Consider the following 26,101-nt stretch of genomic DNA (forward strand, 5'->3'; position numbering starts at 1 on the left):
ACAGTAACTTCCCTACAACTGAAGTCAGGCTCGCCACCCTGTAGGTCCCTGGCATGTTCTTGCTACCCTTCTTGAACAGTAGAACACTAGTCACCATCCAGTCTTCTGGAACTTCAGAGGCCAACAACAAAGCAAATACCTCTACCAGGGTCTCCACAATTTTTTTCCTCTGGCCTCCCATGAGGTCTGGGTGTGCACTGGGCCAGACCCTGGAGATTTGCCAACCTTCATGTGTTGAGGCTGCAGATACTTCTCTGCAATATGCACATGATTTAAGACCTCACTACTTATTGCCTTCATTTCATTGGTCTCCATGATAAACAGCAAGGAGAAGTCGACATTAAAAATTTCAGACATCTCTTGCAGCTTCATAGATCGGCATCTCTGACTGTCTTTAAAAGAGCATCTAGTCCAGGGGTTCCCAACATGGGGTGCCCGCACCCTGGAATTTCAGGGGGTATGACAAAGAGTGGCTTGTGTGCTTGAGTGACGAGTCACGAGTCATCACTCAGCCAGCTGCCAGTGTGCCTTGAGAAGTGGTAGTAATGCTTGTCCCAAGCACACTCCAGTCTCCCACTGCTCGAGTCAGCGTTGAGCATTCTCATCAGTGTTACCTGGGAGTTACACCTCAAAGTTGAGGAGTCTCATCAATTTACTGTTTACAATTTTTTCAGAATAAATTAGAATCTAATTGCTCAATTTATATTTGCATTTTATGCACCGAGTTAAAAGCTTTTTTTTAAGTTCAATTTGTTCACCCACAGTATTGTATGTGGTTCAATAATTAGAAATTAGACTTTTTCACCTTCAAATGTGATATTACTTTTGTAGGGGGTGCGAACATGAATCAAACATTTCCTAGGGGTGTGGGGCATAGAAAAGGTTGGGATCCACTGATCTAGTCTCTCCCTAGTCACTTTATTAATTTAATACAACTGAAGAATATCTTGGAATTATCTTTAACCTTGCCTGTCAAATCCATCTCATACCTTCTTTGTCCTCATTTCTCTTAAAAACTTTATATATACTTTGACATTTGTTTTTACGCAGCTGCCCCAAAACAATGTACACTTCCTTTTTTCCTGTCCAGAGCATCAATATTCCTCTCAACACCTCCCCCCCCCCCCCCCCGCCACCCCCCAAAATCCAGCAGGGTTCACTGAATTTGGTATGTCTACACTTTACTCCAAGATGGCTGCTCCTGAACTCTGGATACAACCCATTTAAAAGCCTCCCACTTGCCAACCGTTCCTTTGCACTTAAGAACCAACCAGTTTGATCCTGCCTAATGCCCTCAAAGTTGCTTTTGCTCCAGTTCAGCATATTAACCAGTAGACCTGTCCTATTTTTCCCCCCCATAGCTATGTAAAATCTGCCGGAATTCTGTTCACTGGACCCAAAGTGCTCCTCAGCTGTCAATTCAGTTACTTGGCCCACCTTGTCCCACTAGAGGAAATTCAGTATTGCTCCTTCCAAGTAGGTTCTTCTATATATTGTATGAGGAAATAGGTTTGAGTGTCATGATCGGGTAAGTAGTAGAAAAGTCTTCACAAGAGTTGAGCTGCCTGAAACTAAGTTACAGGTTTAGGGCAAAGAGCAAGTAGTTCAGAGAGGATCCAAGGAGAGAGCCTGTAACATGGAGCACACTGCTTTGTGGGTCAGAAAATATTAACTGGCCAGAGGGGATCAGTGGGTTAGATGTCCAGTTTACTTGTGACTCTGTGACCTGTGTAAAGGTTTCACTGAGTCTCGTACTTCCTCTGCTGACCCTGATCTGTCAAAGATCGCGTGGTGGCTGCCCATGCATCAGCTTCCCCATATTAAAACAGTCACACACAGACATCCTCTATTGAAGAAACTCACCCAAAAATCCTGGATTAAGCAGCAAGGTGATCCCGGATCAATCGCTACAGCCACCTAAAGACCCACCAGTAGCAACCCTCATTTTAATCTCAGCCCAATCACAGGACAATTTACAATGACCAATTAACCTACCAACCTACCTCTTTGGACTGCATGAAGAAACTGGAGCACCCAAGGGTGATACATGGTCATGGGGAGAACGTGCAAACTCTTTACAGCCGGCAGCAGCAGCAGCAGGAAATGCACCCGGGTCACCTGTGTTGTAAAGGAGTGGTCCCCAACCACCAGGCCACGAGGAAACGATATGATTTGGCGATATGAAACGAAACGAGTCAGCTGCACCTTTCCTCATTCCCTGCCTGTTGAACTTGAACGCATGCGAGGCCATCAGTTGGTCATTAACCTACAGCTATTCAATGAGTTAAAAAACAAACATCACTTGAGAGTTTCTTTGGAAGAGGTGGTAGGGGACATAAAAGGCCTATCAATGATGATAACGCAGACAGCTGAGGCCGAGACTGCAAAAAATAAAAGAAAGCTTCCTTCAACAAAAAATACGAGTCGTACATAAAATATGGCTTTATTGCAACTGGTGACTCGCATGTTCCAAGCCCCCTGTGTGTGATATGTGGAGACAAGATGTCTAATGAGGCAGTGAAGGCCTCAAAACTGCTTCGACACCTTGAGTCCAGGCACCCTGCACTTAAAGACAAACACATTGAGTTTTTTTGGGTGGAAGAAACGTGGGCAAGCAGGACAGAAGCAAGTGCTGAGAGCCACCACCTCCACAAATGCTGCTGCTCTGAGAGTGTCGTATTTAGTGGCTAGCCGTGTTGCTAAGGCTAAGAAGCCTTTCACTGTTGGTGAAGAATTGATTCTGCCTGCTGCCAAGGACATGTGCCATGAGCTGTTGGGAGAAGCTGCAGCTAACAAGATGGCACAGGTTTCTCTTTCAGCTACCACAGTTTCAAGGAGAATCGATGACGTAGTGGAGGACATCGAAGCACAGCTGTTGGAACGGCTTAACGAGTCACCATGGTATGCCATCCAGGTCAACGAGTCTACCGATGTCAACAACAAGGCAATACTGCTGGTTTATGTGTGATATATATTTCAAGACGATGTGCACGAGGATATGTTGTGTGCACTGCCACTGCTAACTAACACAGCTGGGGCAGAATTATTCAAGTCTTTGAATGGCTACATGTCAGGCAAACTGGACTGGTCATTCTGTGTTGGAATATGCACAGACGGGGCTGCAGCTATGACTGGACAGCTGTCTGGTTTCACTACCCGAGTCAAAGAGGTTGCTCCTGAATGCCAGTCTACACACTGTGTCATACACGGAGAAATGCTGGCTAGCCAAAAAGTGTCATCTGATCTTAACAGCTTTTTGAGTGACGTTATTGAAATTATCTATCACATCAAAGCAAAAGCCCTTAGTCACATTTGTTTGAGCAGCTTTGCGAGGAAATAAATGCAGAGCACAAACACCTTCTCTTACACACTGAAGTCAGGCGACTATCAAGGGGGACAGCCCTGGCCAGGGTTTTTGAGTTAAGAGAGCCACTACCGAGATTTATTTCAGGAAAAGTCACCACTGGCAGCACACTTCAGTGATGAGGAATGGATAGCAAAACTTGCTTATCTCTGACATCTTCAACCTGCTCAATGAACTCAATTTGTCACTTCAGGGGAGAATGACAACTGTCTTCAAGTTGGCAAATGAAGTGTCTGGTTTCAAGGCCAAACCGGAACTGGCAGACGGTACGTGGACAGAGGCATATTTGACATGTTCCCAACGTCAGCTGGGATTTTGGGAGAGACTGAGGCTGCACTGTCCTTCTCACAGCTGGTGCGCGATCACCAATCTTCGCTGTCGACAGAATTCGAGCGTTACTTCCCAACCGCAAAGGAATGGGTCCGTGACCCAATCGTCCATGTCAGCGCGGGAAGAAGATCAACACCTCAAACTTGCAAATGATGGTGGGCTGAAAAGCATGTTTGACATGACATCTCTGCCGGCATTCTGGATCAAAGTCAAGGCTGAATATCCTGAGATAGCCACGAAAGCACTGAAAACGTTGCTTCCATTTCCAACATCATATCTCTGTGAAGCGGGGTTTTCTGCAATGAATGCAACGAAAACTAAACTGCAGAATAGACTGGACATAAGGAACCCCCTTCGAGTATCGCTGTCTCCCATCACCCCTCGATGGGACCGTCTTGTTGCAGGGAAACAAGCCCAGGGCTCCCACTGATTCAGCGATATTGGTGTGTTGCAATGATTTAATATGTTCATACGAGGAAAATATGCACTGTGTGTTTAATATCCAAATGTTACTTAAAATGTTATGATGCTATTGACTTATAATTAACTTATCATTATATTCATGCGAGGAAAATATGCGCTGTGTTTAATATTAAATTCGTTAGATAAACCCTTTTAGAAACAATATTGAGTATATTAGCCACTTATAAGTGACTTAGAGTTGACTTATCACCTACATTCCAGTATGATTAACACCCCGCCACCCCCCAGTCAGCTGGTCTGCAAGAATATTGTCAATATCAAACTGGTCCGTGGTGCAAAAAAGTTGGTGATCCCTGTTGTAAAGCATTGTGCTAACTCTCTAGAGGCAGAGAAGCAATAGAATGTGAATGGGAATCACCAAGGCAGGGAAGCCTGTAGACCAGGAGTTCCCACCAAGTCGTGGACCAATACCATTAAGCAAGGGGTTTGTGGACCAGGGATTAGGAACCCCTGCAGTAGACCAAGTGCCTATTTGATTCCACATTCATTCAGCACCCCAGATACATTCGCATTCCCTTCACAAGATACCTGACCAGCCGAGTTCCTCCAGCAGCTTGTTTCTTGCTCCAGATTCCAGAATCTGTGGTCTTTTATTACACATCTGTCACTGCAAAATATCTTTCATGTCCAGGGGTGTTGAAAATCCCTTTTATTTAACTGCTGTTGTTCTCTATAAACACAAACCCATAACCTGGGGTTGGTCCATCAGCTCAGGACTGTCTATCACTTACATCCCAAGAGTCCTCCACCCCTGGATTTGGGGGGGGGGGGGGAAGAGGAGGGGGGAGGGGGTTACCTGAAATAAACCAATCACTTTGTCCACCTTTTATCATGAATTTAGCATTGATGAGCTCTCCTGCATCTCACATGCTTCTATCTGATGCTACTAGGAGCTGTGTGAATTCATGAAGAATTACCAGCAGCAAGTTTTAATTGTGACTCATTAGAGGTGCGAACACTCGAGTCAAGTAAGAGGATCTCCAAACCTGGTTTTCTATTGGTGGGTCTTCAGCTGGCTGTACAGACCGATCCAAGACCACCACAGGACTTAATCCACAATGTAAAGGGTGGATTTCTTTAGTGGATAACATCTGTGCCCTCCAAGAGAACCACAACTTTGTATTTGGGTTTGGAGGCTTGCGTGCTTCAATGACCCGGAGAGCTATGTTGGGCCGTGTCAGGGCTTTGCGCTTTGGCTCTTGGTAGGGTCACCCATGCCAAATAGGTCAAAGGATAGAGGCCAGGCTACGAGTGGTCCACCAGGCCACCAGGTTTGACGGTTCAGCTCAAGGCTAACAACTCTAACTGGCAAAGCAAAATTGTTACGGAAACAGCAATGAGGATTCCTTCCACATCTGAGAGAGATGGAATTCCCGAGTCTCCACCCCATGACTTGCATGACTGACAGCAGTGAAGCTACTGATATGACAAAGGAAGCCCTGAGCACTGTATGAGATGGAGCAGAATTAGGCCATTTGGCCCACCAAGACTGCTCCACCATGGCTGATTTGCCACCCCTCTCAACCCCATTCTCATCTCCTCCCTGCAACGGTCAACACCCTTGCTGATCAATAATTTAATCAAACTTCACTTTAAGATCAATCCCAATTATCCACTAATCTGAAACACTGCTACCTGCGATTTTTCAGCCACAAATTCTCCTGCCAAATCATCTTTCATCATTCTCACATGGCACAGGCAGCAATCCAGAGATTACTACACTTGAAGTCCTGCTTTTCAGCTTTCTACTCAATCCTCTACATCCTCTCTGCAGGACCTCCTACTTTTTCCTACCCAAATCACTGGTACCAATATGTACCACAACTTCCGGCTTTGCCCTCCACCTTTAGAACACATGGACCCTAACCAAGATATTCCTGACCCCAGCACCTGGGAAGCAACATACCATCTGGGTGCCTTCCACACCTAAAGAACCTTGTGTCTGCTCTCCTAACAATTGCATCTCCCATCAACACTGATCTGCGGAGCCTTCAGAGATAATAAATACTTCCACCCAAATCCACAGTTCTGCACCTGCCAGTATGTCGTCCAGGCTGTAACATTGCAAGTTTGCAAGCTAGTTGTCGAGTGAAAGCTCCCCTGAGCCAGATCGTCTGGTTTAGTGAAGATGATTTCAAGATGAACATTACTGGGTCACAGTTAGAATTATACAGCCTAGCTGCAGGCCTTGCAGCCCATCCCAGCCATATTGACCTTTTTTGCCCACGTTGGGTTCAAACACCTTGCCAATTCATGCGCCTGTCTTAAACTGTATCTACTTCCACCACCTCCTGTGGCAGCCAGGTCCAGATATCACCCTGTGTGAAATTTACTCATCACCAAAACTCCGGTCTCACCTTAAATTTGTGTCCATTTGTTTTTGATAGCCCCAGCAGGGTGGAGATGCATCTCTGCCAAAAGTAGCGTAAGCTGCTCCTTCCCTCCACTAGCCTACAGTTCCCCCTTGGGTAAGATATAGCATCCGCCTAGCCCCCCACCAACCCCCCGATCAGGGTCCCGTGAAGCCACGTGAGTAGGTGGTGGATAGTCGTCTGTGCAGTCCCGGTTATGCAACCAAGCTAACAATGTCTGAAGAGTATTGTGAATGGCTGGGTTCACCCGTCTTGAAAAGACACTGCCCAGAAGGCAGCAATGACAAACTGAGTCTGCAGAAAAGAAATTTCCAAGAGCTATCATGGAAAGACCATGACAATGCATTTCACTGTGTTTTAATGTACATGTGATGAATTAGAATCGACCTTGAATCTTGAGATGGGGTAGTAAGAATCTTTCTCTCCTGGTCGTCATCATGATGGATGCACTGCATTGTTGTTTGTGTGAACAGCGGAGTTCTGAGGGTGGTCTTCACCACCCAACGGAGATATACCCAGAGTACTTCAGGGGTAGGTCAAGTCCTTCTCTCCACACTACTCCCGATTCATGGAGTCATACAGCAGGAAAATAGGCCATTCAGCCCAACTTGTCTATGCCAACTAAACCGGGGTTCCCAACCTTTCTTTTTAAAAAGCCATGGAGTTTTATCATGAACCAAGGGATCCGTGGACTCCAGGTTGGGGATGCCTGATCTAAACTAATGCCATTTGGACCAGCACCCTCCAAACCCAACTACACAAAAATCCTTTTGAAACTTGTGATTGTACCTGCCGCTACAACTTCCTGCGGCAGCTTATCCCATATACACCCAATAGCTTGCCCTGCAGATCCCCTTTAATCCCGTACCCTATACCTGTTGACTGCTCAGCCCCAGCGCATTCGCCAGGTCCTGCCGCTCTGATGCAGACACATATCTCTGCAGCTGGAAGCGGTGTAGCAAAACCCGGAGCTGCTCTGGAGTGAAAGTCGTGCGACCCTTACACATCTTCGGCACAGACCGCGTGTTCGAGCTGCCTTCCTTCAAAGGACCCAGCCACGTGGTTTCTCTCCCATCCAGACCACCCTGGGAGACTGCCCCAGGCAGCAGAACACGGGGAGCTGAGGAAATAAGAGACTAAGTCAAACTGTAGTGAAACAGTAAGCAGCAAAGCACAAGTACATTAAACTTCTGACCCACTCGTCCCCACTGGCAGTTAATACACATCCAGCAGAACCAGAGTGCAAAGATATCCACCCTCACACCAGCAGCCGTCATCGCCTGCAAGCTCCACTCTCCACCTGCTGACTGCACCCCTCTCCCTGGTGGCTGCCCTGCGACCCTGACTCAGTCACTGAGATACCATATTCCTGAATCCAGCATGTCAAGACCTGTGTCACATCTATACTTTTTCCAGCCTGTCCCTGCTGGAGCTCCACTGACCTGCCTCAGGGACACACTCACTCATGAGTGATAGCTTCAGAACAAGAGCTCTGGATTCAGGGAAGTTTCTGCATCATTTCCAGAGTTGGAGAATCTCCAATGATACAGGAACACACTACACAAGCCTACCTGGACAAAGAGGCTTAAAAACTCTTTGCCTCTTCAATTCCCTCCTCCAGAACAATCTGTTTTACCTTGGTTAACTGGTGTAGTTAATGATTTGGGATTTAATCCCTGGATTTTGGATTAGTCTTCACAGTGGAAGACGCGAGCAGTATGCAAGACATTCGAGGGGGCAGAAGTCTGAAGTTGCCACTGCTGGGAGGAATGTTCATGAGAAACAAATGTTTGAAAGCAGATAAATCACCCGGATCAGATAGTGTAAAGCTCAGAGTTCTGAGAGATTTGAGGCATTAGAAATGGTCTTTCAGAATCAGTTGACTCTGGCACACTTCCAGAGGAATGGAAGATTGCAAATGTCACTCCACTCAGGGAAGAAATTTAGGCCAGTTAGTCTGACCCCAGCTGTTGGGAAGACATTGGAGTTGATCAAGGATGTGGTTTCAGGGTACTCTGAGGCGTATGACAAAAATAGGCCATAGTCAATATGGTTTCCTCATGGGGATAATCTTAACTGACAAATCTGTTGGAATTCTTTGAAGAAATAGCAAACAGGAGAGGCAAATAAGAATCAATAGATACGGTGAACTTGGATTTTCAGAAGACCTTTTGCAAGGTGCCACACATGAGGCTGCTTATGAGCCCATGTATTACAGGAAAGATTCTAGCACGGAGGAAGCAGTGGCAGGTTGACTGGAGATGGGAGTGGAAATAAACTGAGCCTTTTCTGGTTGGCTCCTGCTGACTAGGCGTTCCACAGGGGTCTGCGTTGTGACTGCTTCTTTTTAAGATTACGTTAATGACTTGGACGATGGAATTGGTGGCTTTGTGGATGATATGAAGAAAGGTGGTGGGGTAGGTGGTTTTGAGGAAACAGACAGGCTACAGAAGGACTTAGATTAGGAGAATGAGCAAAGTTGCAAATGGAACACAGTGTAGGGAAGTGTTTGGTCATGCACCTTGATAGAAGAAATAAGAGTGTAGTCTTTGTTCTAAATGGTGAGAAAATTCAAAACTGAGGCGCAAAAGGACTTGGGAGTCCTTTTATAGGATTCCCTCAAGGTTAATTTGCAAGTTGAGTTGGTGATGAGGAAGGCAAATGTGATGTTAGTATTCATTGAGGGAATTAAAATATAAAGGCCTCACTTGGATTATTGAGCAGTTTTGGGCCCTTTATCCAAGGATGTGCTGTCATTGGAGAGGGCTCATGAAAATATTCATTATTGAGTGGATTGTCATAGGAGGAGCTTTTGATGGCTCTGGGCTTCTACTCACTGGAATTCATAAGAATGAAGGGTGACCTCATTGAAACCTATCCAATTTTGAAAGAACACAGCAGGCTAGGCAGCATCGATAGGGAGAAGTGCTGTCGACGTTTCAGGCCGAGACCCTTCGTCAGGACTAACCGAAAGGAAAGGTAGTAAGAGATTTGAAAGTAGTGGGGGGAGGGGGAAATGCAAAATGATAGGAGAAGACCGGAGAGGGTGGGATGAAGCTAAGAGCTGGAAAGGTGATTGGTGAAAGTGATACAGAGCTGGAGGAGGGAAAAGATCATGGGACGGGAGGCCTCAGGAGAAAGAAAGGGTGGGGGAGCACCAGAGGGAGATGGAGAACAGTCAGAGTGATGGGCGGAGAGAGAGAACAAAAAGGGAGGGTGAAATAAATAAATCAGGAATGGGGTAAGAAGGGGAGGAGGGGCATTAATGGAAGTTAGAGAAGTCAGTGTTCATGCCATCAGGTTGGAGGCTACCCAGCCGGTATATAAGGTGTTGTTCCTCCAACCTGAGTTTGGATTCATCTTGACAGTAGAGGAGGCCATGGATAGACATATCAGAATGGGAATGGGACGTGGAATTGAAATGTGTAGCCACTGGGAGATCCTGCTTTCTCTGGTGGACCGAGTGTAGGTGTTCTGCGAAACAGTCTCCCAGTCTGTGTCGGGTCTCACCAATATATAAAAGGCCACACCGGGAGCATCGGACACAGTATACCACACCAGCTGACTCACAGGTGAAGTGCCGCCTCAGCTGGGAGGACGGTCTGGAGCCCTGAATGGTGGTGAGGGAGGAAGTGTAAGGGCAGGTGTAGCACTTGTACCGTATCAGAGAGTTGTCACCGTGCCTCGGCCAGGTAGAGGTCAGTACGTCAGACAACAACAGCTCCCCGCTTATCAGCTGCGGAGGGAGCAGAGAGCAGAGCGTTCGGAAGGAGTGAGGTTGGAATTGGAACATGGTGTGGTGAAGTCAAGACAGTTGATGTCCCGTCGGCAATTAGCAATAAAGAGATCCAGAGCAGGCAGAAGACCAGAGAGGGTGTCCATGAAGAGGAGGAGGGTTGAAAATGGGAGAAGGGGTCATCGGTGGGGTTAGGAGAGTCCTTGTCAAAGAAGTAAGCTCGGAGACGGAGCCGGCGGAAGAAGAGTTCAGCGTCCTGGTGTACGTGGAACTCGCTGAGGTGTGGGCGAAGGGGGACAAAGCTGAGGCCCTTACTGAGGACAGAGCGCTCTGCCTCAGAGAGTTGAAGGTCGGAGGGAATGGTAAAGACCCGGCACGGATGAGAGATGGGATCAGAGGTGGGGGGGAGGCTGTTAGTGTCAGTGGAGAAGGAAGGGTTGGGGTGAGAGGAAGATGGAGCCTCTGAGCGCCCAGGAGCTGACGCTGGGATCTGAGGGAGAGGGGATTGCAGAGTGGTGGTGGGGGAAGGGGAGACGGGATTGCAGAGTGGTGGTGGGGGAAGGGGAGACGGGATTGCAGAGTGGTGGTGGGGGAAGGGGAGACGGGATTGCAGAGTGGTGGTGGGGGAAGGGGAGACGGGATTGCAGAGTGGTGGTGGGGGAAGGGGAGACGGGATTGCAGAGTGGTGGTGGGGGAAGGGGAGACGGGATTGCAGAGTGGTGGTGGGGGAAGGGGAGACGGGATTGCAGAGTGGTGGTGGGGGAAGGGGAGACGGGATTGCAGAGTGGTGGTGGGGGAAGGGGAGAAGGGAGTCACAATCGCAGCATGAGAAGACCCGGCCTGGAGTTGCAGTCGGTGGCTCCGCAATCGCTTTGAAGCTGTCCATGGCTGTTGGAACCCGCGTTGATGGTGCTGGAGTCCGGATTTTCAAAATCCCCTGGGTTGCTGGGGCAGCCGAGATCGACGGCTGGGGTGAATCCATGGCCATTGGAACACGCAGTGTTGGCGCAGAAGTCTGGGTTTTCAATATGCCCTGGGTTGCTGGGGCAGCCAAGATCGACTACCAGGGCTGGGGACACGATACGAAGACCATGCTCTGGGGTCTGCAGATGGGAGATCTTGCGATCCTTGCAGGACGTGATAAAGTCACTGACCTCTACCTGGCCGAGGCACAGCGACAACTCTCTGATACCTCCTCCTATTTACCCCTTGATCATGATCCCACTAAGGAGTACCAGGCCATTGTCTCCTATACCATCACCAACCTTATTAGCTCTAGGGATCTCCAATCCACTGCCACAAACCTCATAGTTCCCACACCCTGCACTTCCCATTTCTACCTCCTACCCAAGATCCACAAACCTGCCTGTCCAAGTAGACCTATTGTCTCAGCTTGCTCCTGCCCCACTGAACTCATTTCTTCATACCTTGACACCATCTTATCCCCCCTTGTTCAATCTCTTCCCACCTATGTTCATGACGCTTCTCATGCTTTGAATTTTTTTGATGATTTTAAGTTCCCTGTCCCCCACTGTCTTATTTTCACCATGGATGTCCAGTCCCTATATACCTCCATCCCCCACCGAGATGGTCTTGAAGCTCTTCGGTTTTTTTGGATTCCAGACCTAACCAATTCCCCTCTACCACCACTCTCCTCCGTCTAGCAGAATTAGTTCTGACACTCAATAATTTCTCCTTTGGCTCCTCCCACTTCCTCCAAACCAAGGGTGTAGCCATGGGCACCCGCATGGGTCCCAGTTATGCCTGCCTTTTTGTTGGCTTTGTGGAGCAGTCCATGTTCCAAGGCTATACGGGTATCTATTCCCCTCTTTTCCTTCACTACATCGATGACTGCACTGGCACTGCCTCCTGCACGCGTGCTGAGCTCGTTGACTTCATCAACTTTCACCCTGCCCTCAAATTTACCTGGTCCATTTCCGACATCTCCCTCCCCTTTCTTCATCTTTCTGTCTTCATCTCTGGAGACGGCCTATCTACTGATATCTACTGTAAGCCTACAGACTCTCACAGCTACCTGGACTATTCCTCTTCCCACCGTCTCTTGCAAAAAGGCTATCCCCTTCTCACAATTCTTCCGTCTCCGCCGCATCTGCTCTCAGGATGAGGCTTTTCTTTCCAGGACGAAGGAGATGTTTTCCTTTTTTAAACAAAGGGGCTTCCCTTCGTCCACCATCAACTCTGCTCTCAAATGCATCTCTCCCATTTCCCATACATCTGCCCTCACCCCATCCACCCGCCACCCCACTTGGGATAGGGTTCCCCTTGTCCTTACCTACCACCCCACCAGCCTCCAGGTCCAACATATAATTCTCTGTAACTTCCGCCACCTCCAATGGGATCCCACTACCAAATACGTTTTTCCCTCCCCCCACCTTCTGCTTTTCGCAGGGATCGCTCCCTACGCGACTCCCTTGTCCATTCGTCCCTCCCACCCCTTCCCACTGATCTCCCTCCTGGCACTTATCCTTGTAAGCGGAACAAGTGCTACACCTGCCCTTACACTTCCTCCCTCACCACCATTCAGGGCCCTAGACAGTCCTTCCAGGTGAGGCGACACTTCACCTGTGAGTCGGCTGGTGTGGTATACTGCGTCCGGTGCTCCCGGTGTGGCCTTTTAAATATTGGTGAGACCCGACGCAGACTGGGAGACCGTTTCGCGGAACACCTATGCTCAGTCCGCCAGAAAAAGCAGGATCTCCCAGTGGCCACACATTTTAATTCCACGTCCCATTCCCATTCTGATATGTCTATCCATGGCCTCCTCTACTGTCAAAATGAATCCACACTCAGGTTGGAGGAACAACACCTTATATACTGGCTGGGTAGCCTCCAACCTGATGGCATGAACATTGACTTCTCTAACTTCCGTTAATGCCCCTCCTCCCCTTCTTACCCCATCCCTGACATATTTAGTACTTTGCCTGTTCTCCATCTCCCTCTGGTGCTCCCCCACCCTTTCTTTCTCCTGAGGCCTCCCGTCCCATGATCCTTTCCCTTCTCCAGCTCTGTATCACTTTCACCAATCACCTTTCCAGCTCTTAGCTTCATCCCACCCCCTCAGGTCTTCTCCTATCATTTCGCATTTCCCCTACCCCCCACTACTTTCAAATCTCTTACTATCTTTCCTTTCGGTTAGTCCTGACGAAGGGTCTCGGCCCGAAACGTCGACAGCACTTCTTTCTATAGATGCTGCCTAGCCTGCTGTATTCTACCAGCATTTTGTGTGTGTTGTTGTTTGAATTTCCAGCATCTGCAGATTTCCTTGTGTTTGCAATTTTGAAAGGCCTTGATAGAGTGGATTTGAGGAGGATGTTTCCTGTGGTGGGGGAGTCCAAGATCAGAGGACGCAGTCTCAGGACAGAGTGGCATCCTTTTAAATGGAGATAAGGAGCAATTCCTTTAGCCAGAGAGGCGAATTTGTGGATTTCATTGCCACAGGTGGCTGTGGAGGCCAAGTCATTGGGTATGTTTAGGGTAGAGGTAAATATATTTTTGATTAGTCGGGGCATGAAGGGATACAGGGAGAAGGCAGGAGATTTAGACTGCAAAGGAAAATGGATCAAAGATAATGAAGTGGTGGAGTAGACTCAATGGGCCAAATAGACTAATTCTGCCTTTGGCACCTCAGCTCCTCAACAGTTTAGTTTTCTCCATTTCTTGTGAATGGGAATCCCTTTCTTCTTGTGAAGAGACATTCAAGGTGGCCAGCACCTCATGGGTGTCCACCCCAAGGACGAGTTGGTGTTGGGTGTATCAACAGGGTTAGTTTGCAGAAAGACCCCCACACCTACACACCAGCATCCTGGCTGTAAACTCCAGGGAAAACAGTGATCGCAGCTAAAGAAAGAGTTTTGCCGTGAAGCACTACTGTGGCTAACGATCAGAGTTTAGAATCAGCTGAGGAAGCACCAGTTGGACCATTGATCATGCCAACTCTCAGTAGAACAAACATTGTGTCTCTCCAAAGATCACAAGCCATTCTTAAGCATCTATCCCATTGTCTGCATTTCCACCAGCCTGTCAGACAGCTAATCCCAAACCCTACCCAAGTGAAAACCTTCTGTCTTTTGCATAAAGTTTTAAATCTGTACTCCTTGATCCTTGTCCCAACCACCTATGGATACAGGTTCCCTCCATTTCCCTTGTCTGTACACCCCACGACTGTGCCCTTCTCTCAGCAGACTTAAAGCTTTTTTGCTCCTTTGTATCTTTTTGTCATTTGTGATTTCCGAGTAGACTGGAGAACAGCCAACACCATTCCTCTGTTTAGAACATAGAACAGTAGAGGTCCTTGAGCCTACAATGTATAATCCTACTCTATGATCAATCTAACCCTTCCCTCCTCTGCAGCCCAAGTTTTAAACGGAACATAGTTCCATTTTTTTCATACTTTTGTCTATACAAGAGCTTTTAAAATGTCCTTAATATATCAGCCTTATAGTAATGGCAAGTTTTTGAGTAGATTCTTAGTAATAGGATCTATTCAAATTTGGAAAAGCACAGACTTTAGGAATTGTCTGCTCATGCATTAAAAATTAGGTTGTATTTTGAGGTGGTGACAAAGCTGACTGAGGGTAGGGCAATGTATGATCATTATATAGATATTAGTAAACCATTCAACATTGACAGGCTGACCCACAAGGCTAAGGCACATGGGTCTCATGGTGACAGAGTAGAAAGCATTCAAAATTAGTTTAGTGTTAGAAGACAGGGCAGTGACAGAGAGGTTTCATTCTCGCTGAGATTACTGATCAATAGTGTTCCACGGGCATTAGTGGGCCAATTGGCAAGTTTGCAGGAAAAAACAGGGAAAGAAGATGTGGAATTGTGGATAGTGAGGAAGATTGACAAAGGACAGCAGCAGGGTATAGATCATCTGAAAATATAGTCAGAAATGGCAGGTGGAGTTTAATTGGGAAGTGAGGTCTTCATAAATCAAAGTATTGAATACAGAAGATAGGATGTTATGTTGAAGTTGCATAACATGTTGGTGAGACCAAACTTAGGGCATTGTGTGCAGTTCTGATCACCTGTCTATGGGAAAGATAAGATTAAACAAGTGCAGAAAAATTTTTTTACAAAAATGTTGCTGATATTTGAAGGTCGGAATTGTAGGGAAAGATTGACTAGGTTAGGATTTATCCTTGCATTTATCCTACGCTGCAGGAAGTATACACAATTGTGAGGCAGGCATAGACAGAGTAAATGCAAGCTAGCTTTTTTCTCAGAGGTTGGGTAACACTATAACTAGAGGTCTTAGGTTAAGGGTGAAAGGTGAAACATTTAAGAGCAACACCAGAGAGAACTTCTACACTCAGAATGGTGCAGATGTGGAACGAGCTGCAGTGGAAGTAGTGGATGTGGGTTTAATTGGAATGTTTAAGAGAAGTTTAGACAAGTACATGGGTGGGAGGAATATGGAGGGCTGTGGTCCAGGTACAGGTCAATGGGACTCAGCAGGGTAACAGTTCGGCACTGACTAGATAAGCTGAAGAGCACTACAACACAGATGTAGGCTCTATAACTGAGATGTTTCACTTTAGGAGGGCAAACAGGAAAGTGTACAGTAAATGGCAGGACCATTATGAACATTAATTTCGAGATCGTGGGGGTGCAAACATCCTTAATTGGGGCCACAAATAAGCCCAAACTTCTAGTTCAGTTTGTTGTCAATCATATACACACACACACACACACACACACAATAAGTTTACAAGTAATAAGTCCATTTATAACACAAGTTTAAAAGCAAGCAGTATAATGCTACTGGTGTTTCTGTCACTGCACTTAGTTTATATACACCCTGTTTTCAATCGCTTTACACCTCTCTGCTAGTCTGTCTGATTAGCTGCTTTATTACCTCTTGGCCAGTTCTTCATCTCTTAAGATTCAAACCATCCACACACCTTAATCAACAGCAAGGAAATATGAATGTTCACCCATTCTCCGGGCTGCACAACCATCATTTGCCATTCCTCTGCATTGAGGCCAACACTTACCTTTTAATTCCACAGCGTTTGCTCATGAGTCAACTGAGATTTATTTAACTGTGCTGTAACTGCACACCAGGAGTTGTGGCAGGTATGAACCTTGACATTATGATCAGCATAGGTCTTGGTTCCAACAGGGTCACTTGCAGCGGCAGCAGAGAACAATGTTCTTATTTAGAGGATCCTAAACTGCCAGCATACTCGAGTGGGTCTGTCACTTAGTAAATGAGGCTGGGCAGTAAGATGAGAGATCCATTCGAGACAAGCAGACCTTATGACACCACTACAACTGCTCTCTGTGAGAATGTGTCTTGCCTGTTTTACCATCTCAAAGGTCAACTCAGCTGTTGGCATCGTTTCCAGTGACTTCTTGGATGGTCACAGAAGTAGCCAGTGAAATGTTGATGGGAGGACGGTAGCACTGATCTTTGTATTTATTTATCTATCTATCTATTAATTAATTAATTAATTACAGCCCCACCACACAGTAGTGATCATTATACACCCCACTCACAAGAATAATCCTTAAGAGTTACCAGCAAAGCCATAAGCACTTTTTGCAGGGTACCAGGCTGCCACTCAGGACTATTGGAATTAATACTGTTTTTCTGCTGTAGTTACATAAGACAGAACAAGATTGTGGGGAGACACACACATACACACCCCCCCCCCCCCCCCGGGAACACTTGCTCAAAGTTCAGTCCATCCAAGCAAAGTGCTAGTTTTACAAAGAAGGATGTACTTGGCTTTTTGGTCACAGGCACGATGGGCTGAACAGTCTCTTGGCATTGCATCCCTTGAGTTGAAGGATTTCATGTAGTCCCATACTTACTCTCCAGGGAGCAGGAGGTGCCTGGTCCATTCTCTGCCTGGTCCACTACAGCCTTGAGCACCTGACAGGACGGTTGTCTCTGGTATGGTTCAGGCCAGGATTCCACAGCAGGGCCACCGGCAGGGTTCAGCAAGGTCGGATCTGCTGAGGGAATAAATGGTGAAGTCACAACACCACCAGCCAGGAAAGAAATCATTCGAAATTTAAAAAGTGAAACAAAAATGCTAGACACAGCCAGAGAAAAACAATTAAACTTCATTGGAACTATGGGGAGAAAAAACAAAGTTGATGGGAAAGGGATGGTGGGATATGAAGAACATCACAGAGAGCAGTCTGCATAACACTAGCTGTACGATAAATCTGTTCTAGGTAAAGCTGTGCCCAAAAGGGGGAAAAATGTACCCCAGTCCCAGAATCAGACTAGTCAGCAATGAATCTGGGATGCACAAGGCAAAGTGATCATTTGATCAATTGGGCCTTGGCATCCCTTTAAAAGAGCTCTCTGCATTACCTCTGGCTGTTCTCCCCCCCCCCTCCCACCACAGATCAGCATTCTCCTCCCTCCCCCACACAGTATGAAACCTACTTTCAGGCAGAATATTCTAGATAACTGGTATAGGGGGAGGGAGGGGGCTACTGCACAGGGCCAAAAGAAGCTGCAGAGGATTGTAAATTTAGTCAGCTCCAACTTGGGTACTACCCAGAAAATCCTCAGAGTGATCTCAGAAAGGCAGCATCCATTATTAAGGACCTCCAGAACCCAGGGCATGCCCTTTTCTCACTGTTAGCATAAAAAAAACAATATTTCTGTTTTTTTGCATGGTTCTATTCACAATATGTAATTATTTACTTATTATTATGTTATTATTATTTTTTCTCTTCTATATTATGTATTGCATTGAACTGCTGCTGCTAAGTTTACAAACTTCATGTCACATGCCGGTGATAATAAACCTGATTCTGATAACTCAGTCTAACCTCCTGGAAGCGAGGTGGGTCTGCAGTTTCAGTGGATGGGTAATGGCCTGTTTGTACTTCACTACCAACCAGTGGCTGGAGGTGAGAGTGCAAGAGGTTAGTGCCAAAATATTTCTCTTACCCCCCCCCCCCCACACTCTTTCAAGTTGTCGTAGTCACAGACTCAATTTCTGGAAGCACCTTCACCATTTACTCAAACTCATTTAAAACTCCCCTGAACATATCTTTGAGGATAAGGAACCCAATTTTTCCCCATTGTCTTCACAGAACTGGAAGGAAGGGTGGTGGAAATTGAATCAGTCATGGTTTTCAAAGGGGTAATTGGACAACTACCTGAGAAAAATAATGCACTATTCACAGAACAAAGGCTGGAAGATGACTGGGGAAGCAGCCCAGTCTCACTGGGATCCACATTTGTGCTTTGGATTAGGTCCACACCATCAGCGACTGCCCTGAATTAATCCCATTCACCAGTCCTTATGCAGACACTGCCTCCTCAACAATACCTACCCTTTCACCCATCTTCATATTGTCTATAAACTTGGCCACAAAGCCATGAATTCCTTCATCCAAATCTTTGAAAAAACAACCCTGCAGCCCACCACTGGTCATTGGCATTCAACCAGAAAAGGTCCCCTTTATTCTCACTCTTTGCCTCCTGCCAGTCAGCCAGTCTTCTTTCCACATTACTATCTTTCCTTTAATACCCTGAGATCTCATCTTGCTAAGAAGCCTCATGTGTGGCACCTAGTCAAAAGCCTTCTGAAAATCCCCAGGAAATTGAGTGGGGAAAAAACCTAGCCCATCCAATCTAGTCTGCATAGCAGTTAGCAACAAAACCAAGACAGCGGAAGTGACCCAGGTTCAATTCTTGCAGCTGTTGCAAGGAATTCATACGTTCTCCCTGTGAGCACATGGCTTTCCTCTCATGGGTTAATTGGTCACATAGGAGCAATCAGGTGCTGAGGACCATTGGGCCACAAGGGCTTGTCACTGTGCTGTACCTCTTCATAATTCTCCTATATCAAGAGCCCACCGTGCCAGGCTACATCCCAGTGATTTTCACTAACGCTACCACATCCACCTGTAGTGTGGTGACTAGAACTGCACACAACACGCCAAGGACAGATTGAAATGTTTTGTACAGTCGCAGCATAACACCCCCATCTGTCGTTCTCAATGCAACGAACAATAAAGGCAAGCATGCTGAATTCCTTCTTCACCTCTTTATTCACTTTTCCCTGTTTATACTTTGGTACCTCAGCATAATTAAAGATCCCAGATATTGTCTCTTCTCTCCCCTCCCCACCCTTCCATCGGGCAGAAGATACAAAACCCTGAAAGCATGTACTACCAGGCTCAATATACTTGGATGATCTCTATCTCTATATTCACCCACAATGGCAAGCACAGAGGAAGAAACTGATGCCTTCTACCAGTCCCTAGACAAAGCACTAGAACAACGCAAATCACAAAAAACTATTGACATGGGCGACTTCAATGTAAAAGTTGCTGAGGGAAGAGAAGACCATATTGTTGGAGACCAGGGATTGGGAGAACAAAATGAAAGGAGAAAAGCTTATATCATGCTGTAAAACAAACAATCAGATAGTCACCAACATTTGCTTTAAACAACATCCAAGGAGGAAATGGACATGGAGAAGCCCAGATGGGAACAACAACAATCAAATCAGTTACATATCAATAGCAGATTCAAAAACTCAATAACTCAATCCTAAAGCTACTCTGGAGCAGACTGTGGAAGTGACCACATACCAGTCATTTGCAAAATGAAAATAAAGATGAGAAAATCAAAGAAACCAAAAAGATCACAACCACTGGATTATCAACTACAAAACAACCCTTGTCTGAAAACAGAATACACAATCAAGGTGAAAAACAGTTTTTACTTGCCGCAGGATGAAGGAGGCAAATCTTCCTGGGACATACTGAAGGAATTCATAGTTGAAGTTGCAAAAGGAACTATTCCACGACAAGAGCGGAAAAGTAAGAAATGGATAATTGAAGATAAATACAATTGATGCAACAAAAACAGACCATCAAACCAAGAGACAGCGAAGAATACAAACAACTTTGATAAGACAATGAAAAGAAAATGCAGAGAAGCTAAAGACAGATGCTAAATGAGAAATGCTCAGAGATAGAAAAGCTACAAACCCATAATAAAAGTTGATGCACAGTAAGATTAAAGAACTAACAGAGAAATTATCTTGCTCAGCAAGTGGATGCATCAAGGCAAAAGATGGCAACTTAATTATCAGCAAAGAGGAAATCCTAAACAGATGGACAGAATATATAAAAGAGCGTTTTGAAGACTAAAGAGGAGAAAAACAACAAAGAAGAATCTTGAAGGGCCTAGCATTCTAAAATCAGAAATTCAAACATCCATAAATAAAACAAAACATAACAGAGCAACTGGTCCAGACAACATTGCTGTTGATGTGATACTGGCCATAGAAGATTTTGGAATAGAGAAAACAATAGAAATAGCAAATGAAATCTATGATCATGGGGAGATACCTGATGATTTGAGTAAATTAGTGTGAGTTACATCGTAAAATAAGCCTGATGAGCCATGTGACAAAAATTATTCTCAGAGTAATCATGATGAAAGCAAGACGCTGTATAAAACCAGAAATCAGTAAAGAACTATGCGGCTTTTTGGAAAACACTGGAACCAGAAGTGCAATTTTCATGCTACAGATGATCTGTGAACAAGCCATCCATGCACAAAAAGACATCTACCTATGTTTCATCGACTGTACAAAAGCTTTTGATACTGTCAGACACCAGGATCTTTTGGAAATGCTTCAAGATCTTGACATAGATGGGAAAGACATACATTCCTAAGAAACTTATACTGGGACCAGATAGTATCCATCAGAACAGAAAGAGAAGCTAGTGAATATGTGAACATCATGACAGGAGTCAAGCAAGGTTGTGTCTTTTCACCTGACTTACTCAACCTGTATGGTGAAAATATCTTGAGTATCAAAGACAAAGGATTCACAATTGGAGGCCATAATATAAACAACATCAGATATGCTGATGACATCCTATTAATAGCTGACTCAGAAACAAAACTTCAAGAACGAGACAGACATATTGATCCCGAGGGAAATTGGATGACTACTCACTATAGTGGCAGCAGAAAGTAATCACAGAGGCCTCTCAATCAAACCAGGAAGCATGGTCATCTCCAGAAAGACAAACATCCCACAATGTATGATCAAGATTGGAAATACAAACATCAAACAAGTTAACAAATTCAGTATCTTGGCAGCCTAATAAGTGATGGCAGGTGGGACACAGATATCAAAAACAGAAAAGCAATGGTGAAAGAAGCTTTCCAGAAAATGACGACCATATTAACAGACAGAAAGATGACCATGTATACCAAAAACAGTGCTACGTTTATTCTATCCGGAGTTATGGAAGTGAATGCTGGACCATTTCCCCAGCAATGAAAAAGAGACTAGAAGCAGCTGAATTGTGGTTCTACAGAATGTTAAAAATATCATGGACCACATACACATCAAATGAAGAAGTTCTCAGAAGAGCCCAAGCAGTTAGGTCACTCATACCAACAATAAGAGAAAGCCAACTCAGATTCCTAGGACACATCATGTGGAAAGATGAACTAGAAAAACTCATTCTCTCTCTGGAAAGATCGAGGGGAGCAAACCTAGAGGAAGACCTCGGCTTATGTACATCAAAAGCCTAGCCAGGTGGCTACACATCGAGGAAATGGAAGTCATCCAAAGAACAAGGGATAGATCTATATGGAAAACAATAGTCACCAACGTCCGCATCGGATATGGTACCTAGACAGACCATGCTCAAGGTCAGCTTCTATCCCACTGTTATAATGCTACTATATAGTCCCCTAGCATGGCAAGATGGACTTTCGTCCATACAATTCACCACTAAAGATCCTAGGCCATAAGCTGTAGGAGCAGATTTAGGCTATTCAGCCCATCAAGTCTGCTCTATTTCATGATGGTTGATCTATTTCCCTCTCAACATTCTCCTGCCTTCTCCCCATAACCTATCAAGCCCTGACTAATCAAGAACCTATCAACCTCCGCATTAAAGACACCTAATGACGCAGCCTCCGCAACTGCCTATTACAGTGAATTTCATAGATTCACCACTCTCTGGCTAAACAAGTTCCAGAATCAGAATCAGGTTTATTATCACTGGCATGTGACTTGAAATTTGTTTACTTTGCAGCAGCAGTTCAGTAACATACCATTGAAGAAAAAACAGCAAAATAATAATAATAAATTATAATAATCGTATATTGAATAGATTAAAAATCGTGCAAAAACAGAAATAACATATATTTTACAAAGTGAGGTAGTGTCCAGTGCTCAATGTCCATTTAGGAATCAGATGACCGAGAGGAAGAACCTGTTCCTGAATCACTGAGTGTGTGCCTTTAGACTATTGTACCTCCTGTTAGAAAAGGGCATCCCCTGGGTGCTGGAGGTCCTTAATAATGGACAGTGCCTTTCTGAATTCCTCATCTATTCTAAATGGATGAGACTTTGCCCCTGGTCCTAGATTCACCCACCATAGGAAACATCCTCTGCACATCCACTCTATCTGGGATTTTCAACATTTGATAGGTTTCAATGAGATCACCCCTTAATTTTCCAAATTCCAGCCAGAGCCATCAAAAACACCTTATTCAAAACCCCTTTCATTCCCAGAATCATTCTCATGACCCTCCTCTGAACCCTCTCCAATTTCAGCACATCCTTTCTAAAATAAGAGGGCAAAGCCTCGCCAGTGCCTTATAAAGCCTCAGCATTAAAAAGCCTTGCTTTTATATTTAAGTCCTTGTACTTATTTATCTGCACTTTCCTTGTAACCATTACATGTTATCTTGTCCTACCTCAACAGCCGGTAAATTTCACCTAATGGTATATGAATTATGGAGGGCCTCAGACAGGACCTTCAGCAGAGAGATGATTTACCAAGGACAAGCAATGGTAAAAGGCTGGAGGCACAATTCCTCGACACATTGGTCAACATGTACAAAGGCCCTTTTCTTGTGCTCCATCACGAGGAGTCCATTTGCAAAGTATCCAGACTAAGACCCGGAAAGACGTATTCGAATGGATGGCTTTCCTTCTCCAGTATGGAATTGGCGGGCTGAAAGGCCTCCGTTTTGCCCGAGTTTGTCTTCACACCAACCCCGCCACCCACCCCCGGCTCCCCGAGTGTCAAATGGGATTCGGCGACAGCTCCGAGACTGAGACTGAAGTTACAGAAACGTAGATCCCCTGTCAAGATCACCTCCGGTACCCAAAACGGCGACACCACACAGGCTTCGGAGCATTGCCGATCACCCCGGACTGGATGTCTAGATGCCCAGAGACATCTATGATACCTTTCCAACAGTAACAGTAGGGGACTCCATCCCGACCGAGGTTCCTATGGGAACGAAGACCAAGCCTCAGGTTGTTGGAGCGGTCGCCCATCCCGCTAACCCCAGGTGCGCCGTACCTGCTCGCCAAGCCTCGGCCTCCACGTGTTGTCCCGGGACCTGCCGCTGCTCTGCAGCCGAGTGATAGGGTGGAAAGGCGCAGAGCCCACCGTTGCTGGAATCAGCTTCTTGCTGTGGGAAACAGTAATCTTCCTTTCGAGGACCGGGATCCATCTGCTGCTGGAATTCCAGGAAACGTTGCGCCATGGGGTCACACCGAGATCGGGAAGGCTGCAGGCAGCCGGTTCCAGGCCGCTCACAGCTTAAAGGGAGCAATCCCCAGGGAAGCTTCCGGGTGGGAACCCGGTGAGAAATGGGTGCTAATTGATGCGATTGCAATGGAAATCTCCTTGTTGTCCAATCAGAAGTCTTCACACAGATCCCGGAAAGAGAAGCCCAATTCCCCTTGACTGCGCGACCATCCAACACCGGGTCAAAAGGAGCAAATCAGGGATTTATACAGACCGGGGCACGTGTTCCCTGGACGTCAGACCATCCAATTGGGTGGCTGAAGGCTGGGCACTTGAAGGGGAACCGGATTTGGAGCTGGGGGAACAGAAGAGGGACTAGTAGAGGGCCAATGCTAGCTCAAGACTTAAGAGAAATTGGATGATTATGGGGTACAAAGGAGGAGTTGTTGGAGGTTAATTATTGGGTGAGTGGGTAGGTAGGGTTTTATCTGGCGACACACACAAAATGCTGCTGGAACACAGCAGGCCAGGCAGCATCTCAGGTCCAAATTGAGAAGCTCAAAAATGGATCCTGAAGCCAACTGGAGTCAGTTGGCGGTGGAGACACGTTCCAAGGAAGGCTATATGGCTGTAATAATGGGTCTGAATCAAAATATGATCGAAAAGTTGAAGGGCCGAAGGAATTATAGATGGGGAGCAGCGAGAAAGGGTTTCACTGAACTCCCGTCGAAGAGAAGATTTAAACTTCTTCAGTGTAGGCATCACTGGCAGAGGCTTCACAGCAGTGAATTTAAAGAGCAAACATGAGGAAATCTGCAGATGCTGGAAATTCAGACAACACACACAACAAACAAACTGCATTTGATGCTGCCTGGCCTGCTGTGTTCTACCAGCGTTTTGTGTGTGTTGTTTGAATTTCCAGCATCTGCAGATTTTATCCGGCTGTTGGGATTGGGATGAATAACTGGATTGGAGCAGGGGATATTATTGTGTAGTTGGAAATGGATTGGAGTTTTCTGGCAATCTGTGTATATGCAGAGAACAGTGAGTGTGTGGAATGGGCTGCTGGCAACAGTGGTGGAGGCGGATACCATAGGGTTTATTTAAAGAGACTCCTGGACAGGTACATGGAGCTCAGAAAATTAGAGGGCTATGGGTAACCCCAGGTAATTTCTAAGATAAAGACATGTTCAGCACTGCTTTGTGGGCCGAAGGGCCTGTATTGTGCTGTAGGTTTCCTATAGTATTGTTTTTATATTTATTGTATTTTATTTGTTTTGTTTATTGTGTTCTGTATGTTTCTTCTGTGTTTTTATATACTGCATTGAATCCGGAGCAATAATCAATTCATTGTTCTTCACACTTGTGTATTGAAGGACGATAATCTTGGAAAATGCCTCCTTGCTTTTACCTTATCTATACCCCTCATACTTTTGTATACCTCTATCACTTTTGCACTTCCAGATCCCATTGTTCTACTGCACTCATCAGTGCCCTGTTATTCACTGTCTATATCCCTAGGTTCATCCTTCCAAAGTGCAAAACCTCACACCATTTTTTCAGTCTATTTTTCCATTTGGTTCAGATTGCTCTGCAAGCTTTGATAGCCTTCCACACTGTCCATTACAACCCAGGCTTGGTGTCATCCACAAAAGTTGCTGATCCAGTTTACCACTACATGACAAACAACAATAGACCCAGCACTGATACTTGTGTCACTCCTCCAGTCAGAGAGGCAATCATCTACTACTATTTTCTGCCTTCTCCTGCAAAGCCAGTATCAAATCCAATCTGCTACTTCAACCGGAATGCCAAGTGACTGAACCTTCTTGACCATCATCCCATGTTGGACTCATCAAAGCCTTGCTAAAATCTATGTAGACAACGTCCACTGCCCTTCCTTCATCAACTTTTCTGGTAACATCCTTGAAAAGGAAAGTTAGGCATGACCTACCACACATAAAGCCATGCTGACTTCCTAGTCAGTCCCTGTCTATCCAAATACTTATATGTCCAGTCCTTGGAACACCTTCCGATAAATTTCCCACAACTGATGTCTGGCTTACTAGCCTTTAACTTCCAGGCTTATTCTTAGAGCCTTTCTTAAACAATTGAATGATATTTGCTATCCTCCAGTCCTCTGGCTCCTCACCATGGCGAAGGACATTTTAATATATGTCTATTGAAGGAATTATAAGGTCTGAGGGAACTCCTTATCAGGCCCAAGAGATTTCTCCTCTTTAATTCACCTCAAGACATCCAGCATCTCCTTTTTCATAATCCCAATCT

General features: G+C 45.7%; 1 protein-coding gene across 2 annotated transcripts in view; it reads right to left on the reverse strand.

The window, feature by feature from the left end:
* LOC132396373 (homeobox protein GBX-1-like) overlaps window positions 1–24,032 on the reverse strand; it is a 49,759-nt gene extending 25,727 nt beyond the window's left edge. Inside the window, exons 1-3 of one of the 2 annotated variants that reach the window (XM_059973892.1) lie at window positions 23,642–24,032; window positions 17,129–17,269; window positions 7,425–7,669 (exon numbers count right to left, since the gene is read on the reverse strand). In XM_059973892.1, the coding sequence (XP_059829875.1) occupies window positions 7,425–7,669; window positions 17,129–17,269; window positions 23,642–23,828 (573 nt within the window). In that variant the 5' untranslated portion in view covers window positions 23,829–24,032. Of the gene's footprint in view, window positions 1–7,424; window positions 7,670–17,128; window positions 17,273–23,641 lie in introns of both variants that reach the window. The other variant, XM_059973891.1, reaches the window with a different exon arrangement.
* Window positions 24,033–26,101: the final 2,069 nt, after the last annotated feature.

Source organism: Hypanus sabinus, chromosome 7 (assembly GCF_030144855.1).
Source record: "Hypanus sabinus isolate sHypSab1 chromosome 7, sHypSab1.hap1, whole genome shotgun sequence".
In the NCBI taxonomy this organism is placed as follows: Eukaryota; Metazoa; Chordata; class Chondrichthyes; order Myliobatiformes; family Dasyatidae; genus Hypanus; species Hypanus sabinus.